At 59.1% G+C, this 16857-nt stretch overlaps 1 protein-coding gene across 1 annotated transcript; it reads left to right on the top strand.

Moving 5' to 3' along the window:
• Positions 1–1315: 1315 nt before the first annotated feature.
• On the top strand, positions 1316–16452 carry SETDB1 (SET domain bifurcated histone lysine methyltransferase 1; the record flags this gene model as incomplete). Its single annotated transcript, XM_084276567.1, has 21 exons — positions 1316–1527; positions 1770–1942; positions 2715–2752; positions 2866–2965; positions 3311–3478; positions 3699–3900; positions 5060–5133; positions 5448–5638; positions 6243–6372; positions 6748–6871; positions 9240–9398; positions 10009–10611; positions 10809–10925; positions 11167–11336; positions 12045–12664; positions 13199–13227; positions 13442–13574; positions 14037–14202; positions 14607–14818; positions 15187–15275; positions 15801–16452. The coding sequence occupies 21 exons, from the start codon at positions 1316–1318 to the stop codon at positions 15916–15918; spliced, it is 3828 nt and encodes a 1275-aa protein (XP_084132693.1). The 3' UTR covers positions 15919–16452.
• Between the last annotated feature and the right edge of the window lie 405 nt (positions 16453–16857).

Here is a 16857-nt window from a genome sequence, read left to right as displayed (position 1 = left end):
CCCTCCCCTCCCCTCCCCTCCCCTCCCCTCCCCTCCCCTCCCCTCCCCTCCCCTCCTCTCCCCGCCCCGCGCGCGGCCCCTTTAAGCGCCGCTGGCCCCGCCCCCCAGCGCGCGCGCTCCGCCCAATCCCCGCGGGCAGCCGGTAACGGCCCCGCCCCCCCTCCCCCGCGCACGCGCAGTACCGGCTCCCCTCCCCCGGGTCCCTCGGCTTTCGGTTACGGGAAGTGACGTCAGGCAGCTTCCGGCTCGCAGGGCTGGCCCCCGGCCCCCGCCGATCTCCTCATCTCCTCCCCCCCCAGCAGCACCTGGGGGCGGCAGCGGCGGGGCCGGTGAGCGCGGCCGGGATGGGCCGAGGGGCTGGTGGGGGGGCGGCGCAGGGTGCAGGGAGCGGGCTGAGGGGTAGCGGGGCGGGGGGGTTGGAGGGAAGGGGCTGGGGGGCAACAGCTGGGCCGGGGGTTGGAGGGAGGGGGCTGGGGGGCTGCACAGGCCGGGGGTTGGAGAGAGGGGGCTGCTGGGGCAGCAGTGGGGTGGGAAGTGGAGGGAGGGGGCTGGGGGGCTGCAGTGGGGCTGGGGGTTGGATGGAGGGGGCTGGGGAGGGCTGCAGTGGGGCTGGGGGTTGGAGAGGGGGTGGGCTGGGGGGCTGCAGTGGGGCTGGGATTTGGAGGGAGGGGGCTGGGGGGGCTGCACAGGCCGGGGGTTGGAGGGAGGGGGCTGGGGAGGTGCATAGGTTGGAGGGAGGGGGGTTGGGGGGCTGCAGTGGGGCTGGGAGGTGGAGGGAGGGGGCTGGGGGGGTGCATAGGTTGGAGGGAGGGGGCTGGGGGGCTGCACAGGCCGGGAGTTGGAGGGAAGGGGGTGCTGGGGCAGCAGTGGGGCCTCTGGACAGAGCGGGGAGGTGGGGTGGAGGTGGGACGTGTCGGTAAATGGGGTGACGGGGCTGTTGGTGGTGGTGGTGGGGGATGTCTCTGGGAGGGCTGGGGGCAGGGGGGCTGCAGGGCTGCAGAGAGGAGGCTGCCAGCACCACGGACAGGGAGGACAAGGGCCCTTCTGGCCTCTGGTTCTCCTCCCAGGCTGGGCAGGGGGTTGGGACCCATTCCTGAGCACGAGGGCTGCAGCGCTCAGAGGGTCTGGAGAGGCTCAGCCAGGATGTCAGGAACTCCCTGTTGTCCTGGGAGCCTCTGGCCTTGTGCTTGGTGGTTCTGTTTCCCTCTAGAACATTCTCTTCCTGATTAACTTGCCCTCTGGTGAGTGCTGTGCTCCAGCTGCAGGGATTCACCTGCCTTTCCCTCCCCTCTGTGCGCTCTCAGGTGCGATGGAGATGGATTCCCAAGAGATCAACGAGCTGCAGGAAGAAGTGATGGAGGAGCTGGGAATCTCCATGGAAGAGCTCCGGGAATTCATCGACAAGGAGCTGGAGAACTTTGAGTGTGTCAAGCAGAGGAAGCAGCAGCTGGAGGAGCTGGAGAAGTGTGTGAAGCAGAAGGAAGAGGAGGTGGCTCGTGTCGACCAGCTCTTCGATGACGCCAGGAGGTGGGTGGCACTTGGGGTGGCAGAGGAGGGGGGAGGTGGGGTGCCAGAGCCTGATATCCTGACCCATCATCTGTGGGTTATTATGGGGTGGTTAAAGTTGTTCCCCTGTGGCTTTAAATCCTTCCTGGGAAGGCTCTTCCCTCTCCTCCTCGTGGCTTAATTAGCAGCTCCTGTTTCTTTCTGCTGTGGGGTGTAGAACTGGGGTCATCTTGTCTCTTCCTTCCCCTGTCCCCACCCTCCAGGGGCATTGGTAAGTGTGAGGTCCTGGTGAAGGATTTGTACTCCAAACTGGGCCTCCAGTACCGTGAGAGCAGCTCTGAGGAGGAGGATGTGACTGGCCAGCCCAGCGAGGTGATCGAGATCCCTGATGAGGACGATGACGACGTCATGAGCATCGACTCGGGCTGGAAACATGGTTCAGTGTCCCCTTTTTCCAATGGGATTTGAGGGGGAGGATCTGAGGAAGCTGCCTGTGGGGTGCCTGGGAAGGGTGTCATAGAATCATAGAATGGCATGGGTCAGAAGGGACCCCAAGGGTCACGGAGCTCCAACCCCCCTGCCAGGGTTGGGTTGGGAGGGACCCCAAGGGTCCCAGAGCTCCAACCCCCCTGCCAGGGTTGGGTTGGGAGGGACCCCAAGGGTCCCAGAGCTCCAACCCCCCTGCCAGGGTTGGGAGGGACCCCAAGGGTCCCAGAGCACCAACCCCCCTGCCAGGGTTGGGAGGGACCCCAAGGGTCCCAGAGCTCCAACCCCCCTGCCAGGGTTGGGTTGGGAGGGACCCCAAGGGTCACAGAGCCCCAACCCCCCTGCCAGGGTTGGGTTGGGAAGGACCCTAAGGGTCCCAGAGCTCCAACCCCCCTGTCAGGGTTGGGTTGGGAGGGACCCCAAGGGTCCCAGAGCTCCAACCCCCCTGCCAGGGTTGGGTTGGGAGGGACCCCAAGGGTCCCAGAGCTCCAACCCCCCTGCCAGGGTTGGGTTGGGAGGGACCCCAAGGTTGCCCAGGGCCCCATCCAACCTGGCTGTGTCATGGAATCCTGCCTTGAGTGGGTTTCTTGAGGGGTGGGGAGGGGCTCTGAGGGGCTCTGCTCTCTCTTCTTCCTAGGACTGGGTTTTTAGGATGGGTTTTTTTCCTCCCCAAAATGATTTAAACCACTTTTTTTTTGGCATTTTCCCCTCTGTCCACACAGGCAGTAGCAGTCCCAGAATCTCCAAGAATCAGCGTCTGGTGAGTTGGGAACAAGCTGTAGGGGGTTTGGCTGGAACTCTCAGGCCAGTGTTGAGTTTGGTGTGAAAAAGAAAGAAGCTCTTCATGTTTTCTTTGTGTCTCCTGCCCTGCAGCTTCGGGAGGCCATGGCTGCCATGAGAAAGTCAGCCCAGGACGTTCAGAAATTCATGGATGCTGTGAACAAGAAAACAAACACCCAGGATACCCAAAAAGGTCAGTTGGGGGAGAGTCCCTGGGGCTGACAGGGGTGGGCTGGGCCCTGTGTGTGTCTTGCACCTCTTCCTGAGAAAGAAAACCCTTCTGGGAAGGACTTGTTGGGGTGTTTTGAGTGCAAAGTCCCACTTCAAGCCCTTTCTGAAAGCAAACACGAGCAGGGCAGGTTCTGTGGCTGTTTAATGACGTTCAGATCTCACTTGCTGATTCCTCCCCCTGGTAAAACCAAGGTGCTGGGGCTGACTGAGGCAGAGGAGAGCCAGAAGCCTCCTGCTCAGGTCTGACAGATGTTCCTTGATCATGAGGGCAGTTTTGAACTTCCCCTCTGCTGGTGTCCTTGGGCAGATGGACAATCCCCTCAGGAGATGCCCGATGCTCTGCAGCCCGGGGGCCTGGCGGCAGTGGGGAGCGATCTCATCAACGATGGTGATCTGAGCGTTGGCATGAGGATCCTGGGCAAGAAGAGAACCAAGACCTGGCACAAAGGGACTCTGATTGCCATCCAGACTGTTGGTATGTCCCACACTCCATCCTCTGTCTCTGTTTTCCCTGTGCTGGGGGAGAGGGGTGACGTTGATGCTCAGAGCAGCATCCAAACACGAGCTGAGGAAGCAGCACAACTCCTCTGAGTGAATCCTGAGGGGCTTTCAAAGGGTCCTGAACACGGGTGGGAGTGGTGCAGTGGGACCTGGCATTGCTTTTTCCCACCCTGCCCCATCCAAATACCTTCCAGGTGCTGGTAAGAAGTACAAAGTGAAGTTTGACAACAAAGGCAAGAGCTTGCTCTCCGGCAATCACATCGCCTACGACTACCACCCCGTGCCAGAGAAGCACTACGTGGGCAGCAGGGTGGTGGCAAAGTACAAGGATGGGAACCAGGTCTGGCTGTATGCTGGCATCGTGGCTGAGACCCCCAATGTCAAGAACAAGAACAGGTACCAGGCCTCCTCCACAGCCACATGCCGCTCGTGCTCCCCTTGGGTTGAGTTGGTTTGTTAGGGGGACAAAGGACAAATAAAAATCCCATGTATTTGTCTGTTTGCTGTTGCAGCAGCTAAATTCTTGTCTGCCCTTTTGGCAACCTAGCTCTAAATGCTGCTTCTTTGGTCTCTTATCTCTGGAAGCTCTGGGTGGAGCTTCCATCCTGTTACTCGTGGCCCCAAGGCAGAAATTACACCTGGTAATTGATGCAAATGATCACAGGAGTGTGAATCTGCCCTGCTGCAGGCACAGGGCACAGAGCACAGGGTACCAGGCACAGGGTGCTGGGAGATCCGAGCCCTGGAAGGGTTTTGTGCTGGCTGGGGTGCAGCCCTGGCAGGTCTGAGGCAAAGCAGCTTTTCAGTCCTGTCTAGATAAGGAGCTGGCTTCTTGGATGCCAGGCTTTGGGCTTGTGGTCTGTCTGAGGAGATCCCCACAGGAGAGGATCTCCCTCTGTCAGAGCAGTGAATTGGGTGAGGTTTAATTCAGCTTTAGGACTGGACATGAGTGGTGTCTGCTCCTGTCCCAGTTTGCTCCCGCTGGGTATCCCTGTGATGCTGCTCTCGGTGCAGCCTTTACACAGCTCCATGTCCTGAAGTCACCGGGTCCAGCCCTGCGGGTGCCCCCTGAGCTCCGGGTCCCCGTGGGGACTCTCTGATGCCGCCTCCTGTCTGCAGGTGGAGCCCTGGAGGTGTCTGTCCTCCGGCTCCCTCTGCTGCTGCTCTGTCCCAGAGGCCCACAAGATGCCTGCTGGGAGCGATGGAGTTGTGTTTTTTCTCTTCCTGGGGCAAAGGGAAGGAGCCTGGCTGTGCCACGCTGCTGGGGAGTCTTTGGGCAGCCTTTCCTGAGGCTTGGGGAGCAGGGGATAGCTTGGGGCAGGGAGGAAGCTGTTCTGGGAGGACTGAGGGACGTGGCAGTTGGGCAAAGCTCATAATCCCCTGGCAGAAAGGATCAGCTCACTCTGTCCTCATCCTCCACGGCTGATCCGAGAGCCTTTGGGATGGGCAGAGCAGGAGGAGGAGGAGGAGGAGCAGCTCCACTTCCATCACCTGACCAGAGCTGCCTTTTACTCAGCCACCTTTCTAATTCCAGCTCCTCCTTGCTCCTCTCCAGGTTCCTGATCTTCTTCGACGATGGTTACGCTTCCTATGTCAAGGAGTGGGAGCTGTACCCCATCTGCAGACCCCGTGAGTGGCCTCTGTCTCTCCTGGGCCCTACACCAGGGTCATATGTAGCACAGGGAAGCTCCAGGCTCAGAGAACACAGCCCAGACTGTGTGTCCCCTCCTGTGCTGTGCCAGTAGATGGTTGTGGTTTAGAGTAGAGGGACCTGTGATTCCCTGTGCTCTGGGTGCGTTAACACCCCCCGGGTGTTAAAAACTCCAGCTGCTTGGAATTGCTGGGTGGTGGTTGTTCTGTCAAAATCCATCCTTGGGTGGGGGTCTCAAAAAGAACAGCAGAGTCTCTTTGTAAGAGTCTCCCCCTCTGCCTTTCCTGAACAGTTAGAAAGACCTGGGAAGACATAGAGGATGTTTCCTGTCGTGATTTCATTGAGGAATACATCACAGCCTACCCCAACCGCCCCATGGTGCTGCTGAAGAATGGCCAGCTGATCAAAACAGAGTGGGAAGGCACCTGGTGGAAATCCAGAGTGGAAGAAGTGGATGGCAGCCTGGTCAAAATCCTTTTCCTGGTAGGACAGTTGCCCTTCCCTCCTTAGCAGGGTGAGAGGGGCTTCAACTGACCTCAGGGTGGGCTTGACTTGGGCTCACCGAGTCCCGTGTCCTTGCCAAGGTCAGACAGGGTCCTGGAGTAAGCAGATACTCTGGGTAGTAGGTGAGCCACTGGTTTCTGCTGTGTGTTGATGTGAAGGTGAAACACTCTCATTTGCACACCAGAGGTTTCAGAAGCTTTTTACAGCGTTTGGCTGTGACAGTGGTGGATGATTAGGAAACAAAATCCATCATGTGCTGGTTGGAGAAGCAGGAGAGAAACTGGGCAGGAGCCACAGTGCTCTGTCTGCTCTGGTTCTAGAAACTGGGAAAGGGAGAACTGCAGAAGGGAACTGGGTTTGGGGTCAGACCTCGTGCTGTGGTCGGGCTGTACCCTCTGTTCCCCTGGATATGACGAATTACAGCCTTTGTCCTCTCTTGGCTGCACGGTCTCTGGAGAGCCTTCAGCTCCATGCTTTGCCTCCTCTGCCACTCTGCTGAGTTGAAGCACACTGCAGTCTCCCAGCCCTGTTATTGTACCTCTGGAAGCTCCCTGCTCTGAGCATTCCCTTCTCCTTGCTGCAGGATGACAAGCGCTGCGAGTGGATCTACCGGGGCTCCACGCGCCTCGAGCCCATGTTCAGCATGAAAACCTCCACAGCCTCCACCCAGGAGAAGAAGCAGAGTGGACAAGCCAGGACCCGTCCCAACGTGGGTACGTGGCACCTTTTGTGTTCCCTGAAGGTGGGGTGGGCTGGCAGGGGTGGGTGGCTTTTGCTTCCTGTTGGTTTCAGTGGGTTGTTCTGGTTTGTTTTGGGGTTTTTTTAGTGGAGACTGAAGATCCACAGGATGCTTTTATCTCCTGCTGTAAGAACGCAGCAGAAACCAGGCTGTGGTTGGGCATAGTGGCCAGAACCTGGCTGGGGTGACTCAGAGCTCTGTTAATGACCTGGTGTTAATTGCTAACACCTCTGTTTTGGTTTTGGTTTGCCTCTGGGAACTAAATCCACGTTCTGTGGCTGGTGCAGCAAACTCGGGCTGATGGCAGAGGTGCTTCTCAGTGATACTTGACTCTCTGTCCTTGCCACAGGAGCTGTCAGGAGCAAGGGGCCCGTGGTGCAGTACACCCAGGACCTAACAGGAGCTGGTACCCAGTACAAACCCCTGGAGCAGATGCAGGCTGCGTGCCCCGGCTCCCCGCCCACCGAGATGGAGTAAGTACCTGCGCCACCTCTCTGCTCCCACACTCACCTCGTGCCTCCAGCTCAGGTCTTTCAGGCACCACCCTATCTGTGTGGAGCCATCCTCAGGTCTCCTCCAGGAGTGGGCTCCCTCCCTGGCTACACAGGTTTCAGCCCTGCTTCTGGGGGGAGACTAGAGAGGAAGGCTGCTAGATGAGTAGCTGGGGTTGGGGGACAGCCCAGCCCAGGACCGAACACCGTGCTCCTGCCCAGGGCTCAGGCTTTGCACTTGGTGTATTCCCCCAGTTGAGAATATTTGCTCCTTCCCTTCCACAAACCTGAATTGCTCCTTCCCTTCCACAAACCTGAATTGCTCCTTCCCTTCCACAAACCTGAATTGCTCCCTCATGTCACGATCCAGGCACAGCCCCCCGGCTGCCCTGTGTTCCTGCGCTGGGACTCACCTGCTCACAGACCACAATGACTCAGGAGGCCCTGAGAACTCAGGATCAGTGGCTGGTCCTGGTGCTCATGGACCAGAGCTGGGTCACCACCACGTCACACACGTGTGTCCCGCTGCCCGGGGCCCAAGCGGGACCTTCTCGGCGCTGCAGGCCGATGCCCAAGGAGGCTGGGATGAAGGAGGAGCTCAGCCCTGTGATGAAGGGAACATGATGGAGGACACTGGGCTACCTCAGCACCTGCTCATGGACTCCAATAACATTCTGGGGGAGAAAGACACGGTCCCAGTTCAGTTTTGTCAGCACTGTGGGTTTCCTATCCGAATTTACGGCCGCATGGCCCCCTGCCAGCATGCCTTCTGCTGTGACTGTGCCTTTCAGCAGGGGCTGAGGGGAGAGGCAAAATGTCCCAGCTGTAAGGAGCCTGTGCAGGATGTAGACTTCTATTCTCTGGATGCTTTCAAGGCGTAGCAGCACCTAAGAAACCCCACCTGCCACCCAGCCTGGGGTCCCAGGGCAGGTTCCTGTCCAAACACCAGTACAACACGACTTGGAAATGCTTCTCCTGTGCCAATTTTTACCAAGACTTGCCAAGTGAAGCCATAGTGGCCTCATTCCTCATCTCCTGGAAGCCAAGAAGAGAGGCTGATGCTGAAGGCAGTCTGCTCCAGCATGAGGAACACACCACTGCTCCTCCACTGTCAGTCAGAGGCTTCCCCTGTGAGCAGAGGAAGAGCTGCGCCGCTGCTGCAGCACGGAGCACCCCGGGGGTGTCGGAGGGATGTGCAGTGACACACGATGGTCAGCCCACAGCAATCAGCCAGCTTGCAGTCTGCCTGGTTCCTGAGTCTCACCCTTTCAGGGGTCCCTGCTGTGGTCTGAAGAAGCCCTTTTCCCTGCAGTCTGCCCAGTGAGGCTCCAACGTGCAGACCTCGTCCTGCCATCGGGTACAAGCAGACACTACAGCCCTTCCCTGCCCCTGCACAGCCCCTGAAGGCAGCACAGTGGGTACATGGCCCTGCTGTCCCCAGGGAGACTGTCAGGCTGGAAACACGTTGGGTTTAGATTATTAAAGCTGGGAGAATGGATCCTTCGCTCTGGTGTTTTGTTTACCCTGGGGAGGCCTGGTTCTCCTCCCCCTCTTGTCTCCCTCTTGAGCTCTGCGCCCGTGCCAAGGAGCTGCTGTGTCAGAACCTCTTCTCTCTCTGGAATTGAGCTCTGTGTGGTGGCACCTTGCTTTGCAGACAGATGTTTGCACAAAGGGGCTCCCCCTCCTGCACTGTCTCCTCCCTTTCTGCCCTGCTAACTTACCTACTTATGGGAGAGCCAGTGGCTGGTTTGGGGTGGTTTTAATCTGTGTTGGTGGATTGAAAATCCCTGTTGTTCAATCAGGGTGTGAGGGCTGGTGTGTTCCAGGTCCCTCCCACCTCCCCATGGCTGCAGAGGTGTTGAGGAGCCCCTGGCAGCACCTGTGCCAGCAGTGTGATTACATTCCCTTCTGCAATCTTATCTTCTTACTTGGTAGAAAAGAGCCCTCTGTCCTTGTTCCTCCCACTGCTCAGCACTGATTGAGCCTCTGTAAACTCTTCCTCCAGCCATTCAGGAATCTCTTCACATGCTGGTTCATCGGGCTGCCTGAAGGGAAAGCCTTGGACATGCCCATCACCCTCCCTCTCCCCTGCCTCCCTTCCAGATAACCCACAGCACATCAGGAGTGACCTTTACGTGCAGCTGGGTGCTGGTGTTGGGCTGTGTTGCTGTGGGGTCACTGTAGCACGAGCAGCCAGAAATGAGCTGACCTTCAGCTCGTCAGGAGGAACGAATCCTGCCTGGTGTCCCTTGGACAGGGCACCCTTGTTGATGTGTTTTGCTGCCCAGTCTGTCTCAATCCCACTGGTTCTGTGAGCGTGCCCAAACTGCCTCCCTCCTTCCTCCCACAGGTGCTCAGATGGGCAGCTGGCCCAGTCCAGAAAGCAGGTGGCCAAGAAGAGCACATCCTTCCGTCCCAGCTCCGTGGGCTCGGGACAGTCCTCCCCCTCCTCACCCATCCTCAGTGAGATGCCCTCAGCAGGAAGGAGCGGTGGGGCCCAGCAGCATCGGTGAGCAAAGCTTGTTTGTCCCCCACATGGGTCCCCATGTCCATGGGAGAGCCTGGGGTGCTCGTTGGCTTTACTACAGGTTTATTGTGTGATGGACCAACACCTTTACTCACCTGTTTGTCCGGTCCTGAGCATTTGTCTTCCTCTTAGGTTACACTCTGGTGTTGGGTTGAGCTTGGAGTGTCTCTGACCAGTTCTCACAAGCACATGCCCCAGTGAGACCAGGCCAAAGCCCCCGACCCTGCTTGTTTGCAGAGGGCTCTGTGAGCATCCCAGGGCTGGTGCGTAGCTGCTCCAACTGTAGCTGTGCAGGTGGTGGCTTTGGCCATCAATCCCCAGCAGAGCAGCTGTTGATCCCCATTCTGAGACCACAACCGGCTTCTGCTCATTTCTGCTTCCCCAGTTTTGATCTGGAGGTCATTCTGTGGTTGGGCTTGGGGTTTTTTGTCTGCTCCCTTTGGGGCCGACCCAGCTCCCCGGGGATGCCAGGGGCTCATGTCCCACTGAACTCAACAGCAAAGCTGTCAGGGGTAGGAACACAGTGCCCAAAATCCCTCTGTGGTTTGGGGAAACCCTACAGCTGCTCAGCATCTCCCTCTCCCTCTGTCAGGCCCTCCAGCAGCCAAGCCAGCAGCACCACAGCCCAGCCCTTCCACAGCATGATGGACCGCGTGCCCAACGAGCCCTCCTACCGCGCGCCGCTGGAGAAGCTCTTCTACCTGCCCCACGTCTGCAGCTACACCTGCCTGTCCCGCGTGCGGCCCATCCGCAGCGACCAGTACCGCAGCAGGAACCCGCTGCTCATCCCGCTGCTCTACGACTTCCGGCGGATGACGGCGCGACGGCGCGTCAACCGCAAGATGGGCTTCCACGTGCTGTACAAGACGCCGTGCGGGCTGTGCCTACGCAGCATGCCCGAGATCGAGCGGTACCTCTTCGAGACCGACTGCGACTTCCTCTTCCTGGAGATGTTCTGCCTCGACCCCTACGTGCTGGTGGACCGCAAGTTCCAGCCCTACAAACCCTACTACTACATCGCTGACATCACCAAGGGCCGGGAGGACGTGCCGCTGTCCTGCGTCAACGAGATCGATAACACCCCGCCGCCGCAGGTGGCCTACAGCAAAGAGCGCATCCCCGGCAAAGGGGTTTACATCAACACCAGATGGGAGTTCCTCGTGGGCTGTGACTGCAAAGACGGCTGCAGGGACAAGTAGGTGACCCCCCCCTGGGTGTGGTTGGGCCCCCTGGGTTGGGGGGCAACTTGGGGTGCTTGGCCTTGAGAGCCCCAGCGCAGCCCGGCGCCGCGTACACGGTGCAGAGGGGTGGGATTCCTTTTCCACTCTGCGGAACCCCTGTGTAAAGCTGAACTGGGGGGACATGGCTGGGCTGTTCTCTGTCTCCCTGCAGATCCAAGTGTGCCTGTCACCAGCTGACAGTCCAAGCTACTCGCTGCACCCCGGGAGGGCAGATCAACCCCAACTCAGGATACCAGCACAAGAGGCTGGAGGAATGCCTCCCGACTGGGTAAATGGAGCTGTGTCTTCTCCTTCCCTCCCAAATGCCAGCCCCAGTCACCAAAAACCCACCTCTGCTCTTGCTTCCTCCACTGATTTGTGGCCTGGGCTGCACGTGCCATACCTGGAACCCATCAGCTGTGCTCTCCCTACTCTGCCCAGCTCTTGAGTCGCTGCTTGCGAGTCGCTTTGTGTGGTTCCTGGGGTGCTGCTGTGTCAGGGAAGGTGTCACCCCTTCTCCTCTCTTCCAGAGTCTACGAGTGTAACAAGAGGTGCAAGTGCAACGTCAACATGTGCACCAACCGCCTGGTCCAGCACGGGCTGCAGGTGCGCCTGCAGCTCTTCAAGACACAGAACAAAGGCTGGGGCATCCGCTGCCTGGATGATATCGCCAAGGGCTCCTTTGTCTGCATCTATGCAGGTAGGGCTGAGCCTGGGCAGACACCTGCAACCAAAACACCTTCACCAAACCACTGCTTCTCCCAGGGGTCACACATGTTCAGATATGAACCAGCCTTGTTTGGGTGGAAGAAGGGGGGGATGAGTACTCAGGGGGTCTGGTCAAGCAGAGCCCAGCAGTAGGGGCTTAGGGCACAGCAAAAGCTTGCGACAGTGAAGCTGTGGCACTTTGATTTCCTGGCCCCTCCCTTGCCCAGCTCTGACACAAGATGCTGCAGAGATGGTGTGGCTGCAGTGCCAGCGGATCCCCAGCGCTCCTTCTGCAGGCTGAGGGTGAATCAACACCTACCTGCTTCCTGTTTACGCCGAAGGGCTGGCTGGGGCGTGGGCACCGACCAGCCGAATGCAGAAGTTGCACAGGGTGGTTGCGTTAATTCAGAGAGGAGAGTGACCATGGGCACTGCCCTGGGTCCTGTGCTGCCTCTTCACCCCAGCCCTACTCCCTGAGTCACTGCTGAGGGATTTCCTTGGTGCCTGGACGTAGCCAGGGCCCCTCCACATCAGCCACATGCTCCAGGCTTCCAGTACCTGGAGCGTTGGGGTGAGGCGTTGTCCTTTCCCAGCCCAGCCTTGGGATAAGGTGGTCTCAGCCCTGTGGAAAGTAAAATCAGTGGGGCAGGAACATCATCCCTGAGTGACTCACACTTGGTTTTCCTATTCCCCACCCCAGGGAAGATCCTCACAGATGACTTTGCTGACAAGGAGGGGCTGGAGATGGGTGATGAGTACTTTGCAAACCTGGATCACATCGAGAGCGTGGAGAACTTCAAGGAGGGTTACGAGAGCGACACCAAGTGCTCCTCCGACAGCAGTGGGGTGGACCTGAAGGAGGATGAGGAGGAGAACACGGGCACAGAGGAGCAGGAGGAGTCCAATGAGGACAGCTCTGATGACAACTTCTGCAAGGACGAGGACTTCAGCACCAGCCTGGTGTGGCGCAGCTACGCCACGCGCCGGCAGACGCGCGGCCAGAAGGAGAACGGGCTGTCCGAGACCTCCAAGGACTCAGGGCAGATCCGGCAGCCCATCCATGAGGAGACAGCTGGAGTTGCCTCCTGCAAGCTGCCTGTGTCAGAGGAGACCTCCAAGAACAAAGTGGCCTCGTGGCTGAGCACCAACAGCATGGGTGATGGCTTCCAGGACCACGACAGCGCCGCCTCCTTCAAGATGAGCGAAGGCAGTGAAGCCAAGGCCACCAAACCTGAGCTCCCAGGAGAGAGAGAGAGAGACAAAGCCTCTGCTTCTGCCATGGGTGATGCAGATGGAGAGCCCAAGGCATCGAGGAGAGATGTAAGGGGGGGCAGATGTAAAGGGGGCTTGAGGACTGGGAGAGGAGCACTGCCCCCAGCCTTGGGAGCACGCATGAGGAAACCAGTATGCAGGCAGGTGTCTGGGCCATGTGCTCACTGCAATGGCTTCTCCACACTTCTGGCACAGCTGGGTGGATTGGGGTGCCATTTGGGGTCCCCCTGCGTTTGCCCGTGGTGGGGCTGAGCTGGGGCCTTTCCCCTTCCTGGGGAAGTTGTGGCATAAGAAGTCACTCAGCCTGAGCCAAGGTGAACGTTGCTCTGCCCAGGCACCATGTGCCTGCCTGGCCCTGGGAGAGGGGTCTGGGCTGGTGGGGGGGGTCTGAGCTGGTATGTGGGGTGCTCTGGGCAGGGGGACTCAGAGAGCCGCTGCGTAGGTTGTAACCTGGCCCTTGGGCATCCCACTGAGCAGTGGGACAGCAGCTTCTGCCCTGTGCTCACATTGGAGCTGCATTCCCACAGAAGCCTGAGCACTCCCAAGGGCAGATTTTAACCTCCTGCTCTTCTCCCCTTGCAGGAACCTGAAGATTCAGCCAAAATAACTGGGTAAGCTTCCTTAAACCCTGTCTCCCTGCTTCTCATCCTGAGTGTGTCTCCGAATGCTCCGGGGCTGCCCTGCAGCTCCATCACCCAGTGAGAGCTGGGAGGGTGGGAGGGTTTGGGCTGGAGGTGCCACTCTCATCCCAGCGCTCAGCTCTCCTGGGCTGCTCCAGCTCGCTGGAGGTGCCGGTGTGACCCGCTCTCCTCTTCACCCCCCCAGGCTGAACGACTTGGGAAGGATGTATGGCTACAACCCGAGTCCTCCCAAGCTGGAGGGGATGCAGAGGCCCATGAGCAAGACAGCCCTGCTGCAGAGAAGGCGCCATTCCCTCAACCAGCAACCCACCACAGATGTAAGTAGCGATGCTTCAGGATTCTCATGGGGCTCTGCCCCAGCTCCAGGCTGGTTTGACAAACACTTTGGGTTGTTCCTGTGTCACTTTCACTCCCCTCAAGTGCCAGGGCTGGCTTTGGGGCTCCTGGTTGTGATTTCTGGGGCAGAGGGGAGTCTTTCATGGCTCTGAAAGCCCAAAGCAGAGAGGACAGAACGGTGTCTGGCCACATGCTGTAGCACCGTGGTTTGTGTACCCAGCACACCCGTTGCTCAGCAGAGCCAGATCTAAGCAGCTGCCCCGGGGGTGAGCTTTGGTTTTGGGGGGGCTTTTCCCCTCCTTGCCAAAACCAGAGCACCAAATGAGAACACCTAAAGTAGCCCAGAGTTCTGCTGGGGAAAAAGGGAGCCCTGCAAGTCGCTCAGGGAGTGATGCTCTCCCCTCCCCACGCTGCACTCCAGAGCTGTTGATCCCTTCCCACAGGACGTGCTGACGCTGTCGAGCAGCACGGACAGCGATGGGGAGAACGGGCAGGCGGCTGCTGGGCAGGCCCAGGGCACCACCAACGACAGCGACGACATCCAGACCATTTCCTCAGGCTCCGAGGAGGAGGAAGGAGATGACAAGAAGAACCCTTTGTCTGGGTCAGGTGAGGATAGCTGCTGGGGAGGAACAGGGGCCAAGTGCAGGAAGTACAGTGGTCTGCCAAATTTTGGGTAGAAAACACCGGGAGGGGGGTGATGGGGACACAGAGCATGGGGCACCCTGCTCCAGGCACCCCCCAGCTTTGTCTAACGACTGAGGTTTGAAGCTTCCCCACGTGGTGCTGGAGCTGTGGAGCCCTTGAGCCAGGGGATGGCTGTGGGTACCTAAGAAAAAGCCATCCCAGGGTGGTGTTGGAGATGGGAGCTGCATCCCTGAGGGGTTTGTTACCTCAACATGAGGAGGACAAGGTTTGGGGCTTGAAGGAACCAGGGGGGCAGCCGTGGGGTTCCTCTCTGGGCAGCTGGGAAGAGCCAGAGCACAGCAGCCTGTGTTCCTCCCATGGAACAGGGCCGGTGAAGAGACAAGTGGCGGTGAAATCCACCCGCGGCTTCGCCCTCAAATCCACCCACGGCATCGCCATCAAGTCCACCAACATGGCAGCGGCCGAGAAGGGCGAGAGCGCGCCCGTGCGCAGGACCACGCGCCAGTTCTACGACGGGGAGGAGTCCTGCTACATCATCGACGCCAAGCTGGAAGGCAACCTGGGCCGCTACCTCAACGTGAGTCGCTGCCTTGGGTGGGGAGGGAAGGGGACACACGTTTTGGGGGTGACCTGGGTGGTTCCTCAACAAACACAGTGGGGGAAAAACAATAGGAAGAGAGCAGGACTGGGAGGATGATCCCTCCCCCCCTTCACACACCCCCCCTCCCAGTGCCTGGTCAGCGGGACGAGTCAGTCCTTCCAGCGTCACCTTTGTGGAGCTTATGACTCATCCCTGGTTGAGGGGAGGGAGCTGTGTCCTGTTTCTGGCGGCTGCAGCTGGATGCAGCACAGGAACCAGGAATGCTGCTTGTTTATAAAGGCTGCTTTACTGCGGGGCTGGTTTGCATCCTCACTGGCTCACCCTGGTTTCTGCTCCCCGTGCAGCACAGCTGCAGCCCCAACCTCTTCGTGCAGAACGTTTTCGTGGACACGCACGACCTCCGCTTCCCCTGGGTCGCCTTCTTCGCCAGCAAGTGAGTCCTGGGGCTTGGGAAGGGCTGGCTGGCTGGCTGTTCTAGGGGTGTTCACACCCAGCTCCTCAGCCAGGCCGGACGGGTGTTTCCCCACTCACTGCTGTCCCCAGTTTCCCACCAGCCTGAGCAGGGAGAACGGTGTGGATGAGCTGGATGAGGCTCACTCCTGCGCTGGAGAGGACACGGTGCAATTTCCACCCAGTTTGGGCCTTTCCAAGGGGGAATGTTCAGCCCTGAGCAGCTGTCCCCCTGGTTCCTTCGAGCCCCAAACCTCATGGGCAGAGTGAATCCCCTCCACGTGCCGCTGAGGCAGCGGCGGCTGCAGCATCTCCTCTGTGAAGCCCCCACGGGGGGTGATTCATGGGGGAACTTTGTCCCTTTGCCCCAGGCAGCTGCGCTGGCTGCTTCACCCTCACCCCAGGGGGGGAACTTGGGCTGCATCGCCCTGCCCAAGCGTTGCTTCTCCTCTGCTGTGGAGCAGCCTCTTCTCTCAGTCTTTTTCCTCTTTCCCCGTTTCCATCCCAGGAGGATACGGGCTGGCACAGAGCTGACGTGGGATTACAACTACGAAGTGGGCAGCGTGGAAGGCAAAGAGCTGCTGTGCTGCTGCGGGGCCATCGAGTGCCGAGGGCGGCTGCTGTGAGCTGCCGGCGCTCGCGGTGCTGGAGCCTCCAGGGGGGTGGCTGTTTTGGCACAGCGGCTCCACATCCCCCCATTCACTTGAAGATGACAGCAGCAGATGGAGACAGACCAGACACACGTCACCCTGGCACATGTGTGACACCCATGGTGGGGTGCTCGGCTTTTACCACGTCCCAGGGGCTACAGGCGCCGCGGGAAGGGCTGTTGGCTGCACCGTTACCTGCCTGAGCTCTGCCAACCTGCTCTTCCCCACCTCTCCCCCCTTCAAGCCACAGATTTGCTGCCAGTTTTCCAGCAGGAAGCGCTTCCCTGAGACTCCAGGGAAGCGCTTCAGGGTTTGGGACTGAGCTGTTGATGTCCCCAGAGCCTGGGGAGGGAGCGGAGGTGGAGGTAAGCCCAGTATGAGGGGACCAATCTGGATTTACAGCGGTGGTGTGAATTTCAGTGGTGAAAAAAAGCATCTTGTCTTCAGCTGTCAGATGTTGTAAAGAATCTTTCCACTGTTACAAAGCAATAAAGTATGGTTTTCTATGAAGAGCCTGCCTTGAACTTTAGACACAGAAAGAAAAGCCCTGAAAGAGCAGGATTTAACCACTTCCCTCAGCTGTTTCCACAGCCCCACAGGAGAAGCTGCAGGGGGGGAGCTGGGCCTGGGCAGGTTGGGATGTGCCGGAGCCCAGCGGGAGCAGAGCAAACGCCTGTTCAATCCTCTCTCTGCTCCTTAACCTGGGCATAAAGCTGGATCAGCTCTTCATGCTCAGAGCGGGTCTGACACCAACCAGCTCCTCCCACCATCCCAGGAGCTGTATTCAGGCTCAAACCACCTGGGTTGAGGCTGAGACAGTGAGAACTTGACTCAGAACTTGACTCGGTCAAACCAAACCCGATTTGGGTGCCCGCAGCGGGGGGCAGGGAAGGGCAGAGCTGGCGCAGGCGCCCA

This window comes from Gallinula chloropus (genome assembly GCF_964237585.1).
Source record: "Gallinula chloropus genome assembly, chromosome: 29".
NCBI lineage: Eukaryota > Metazoa > Chordata > Aves > Gruiformes > Rallidae > Gallinula > Gallinula chloropus.
This window is presented reverse-complemented; position numbering and strand designations above follow the sequence as displayed.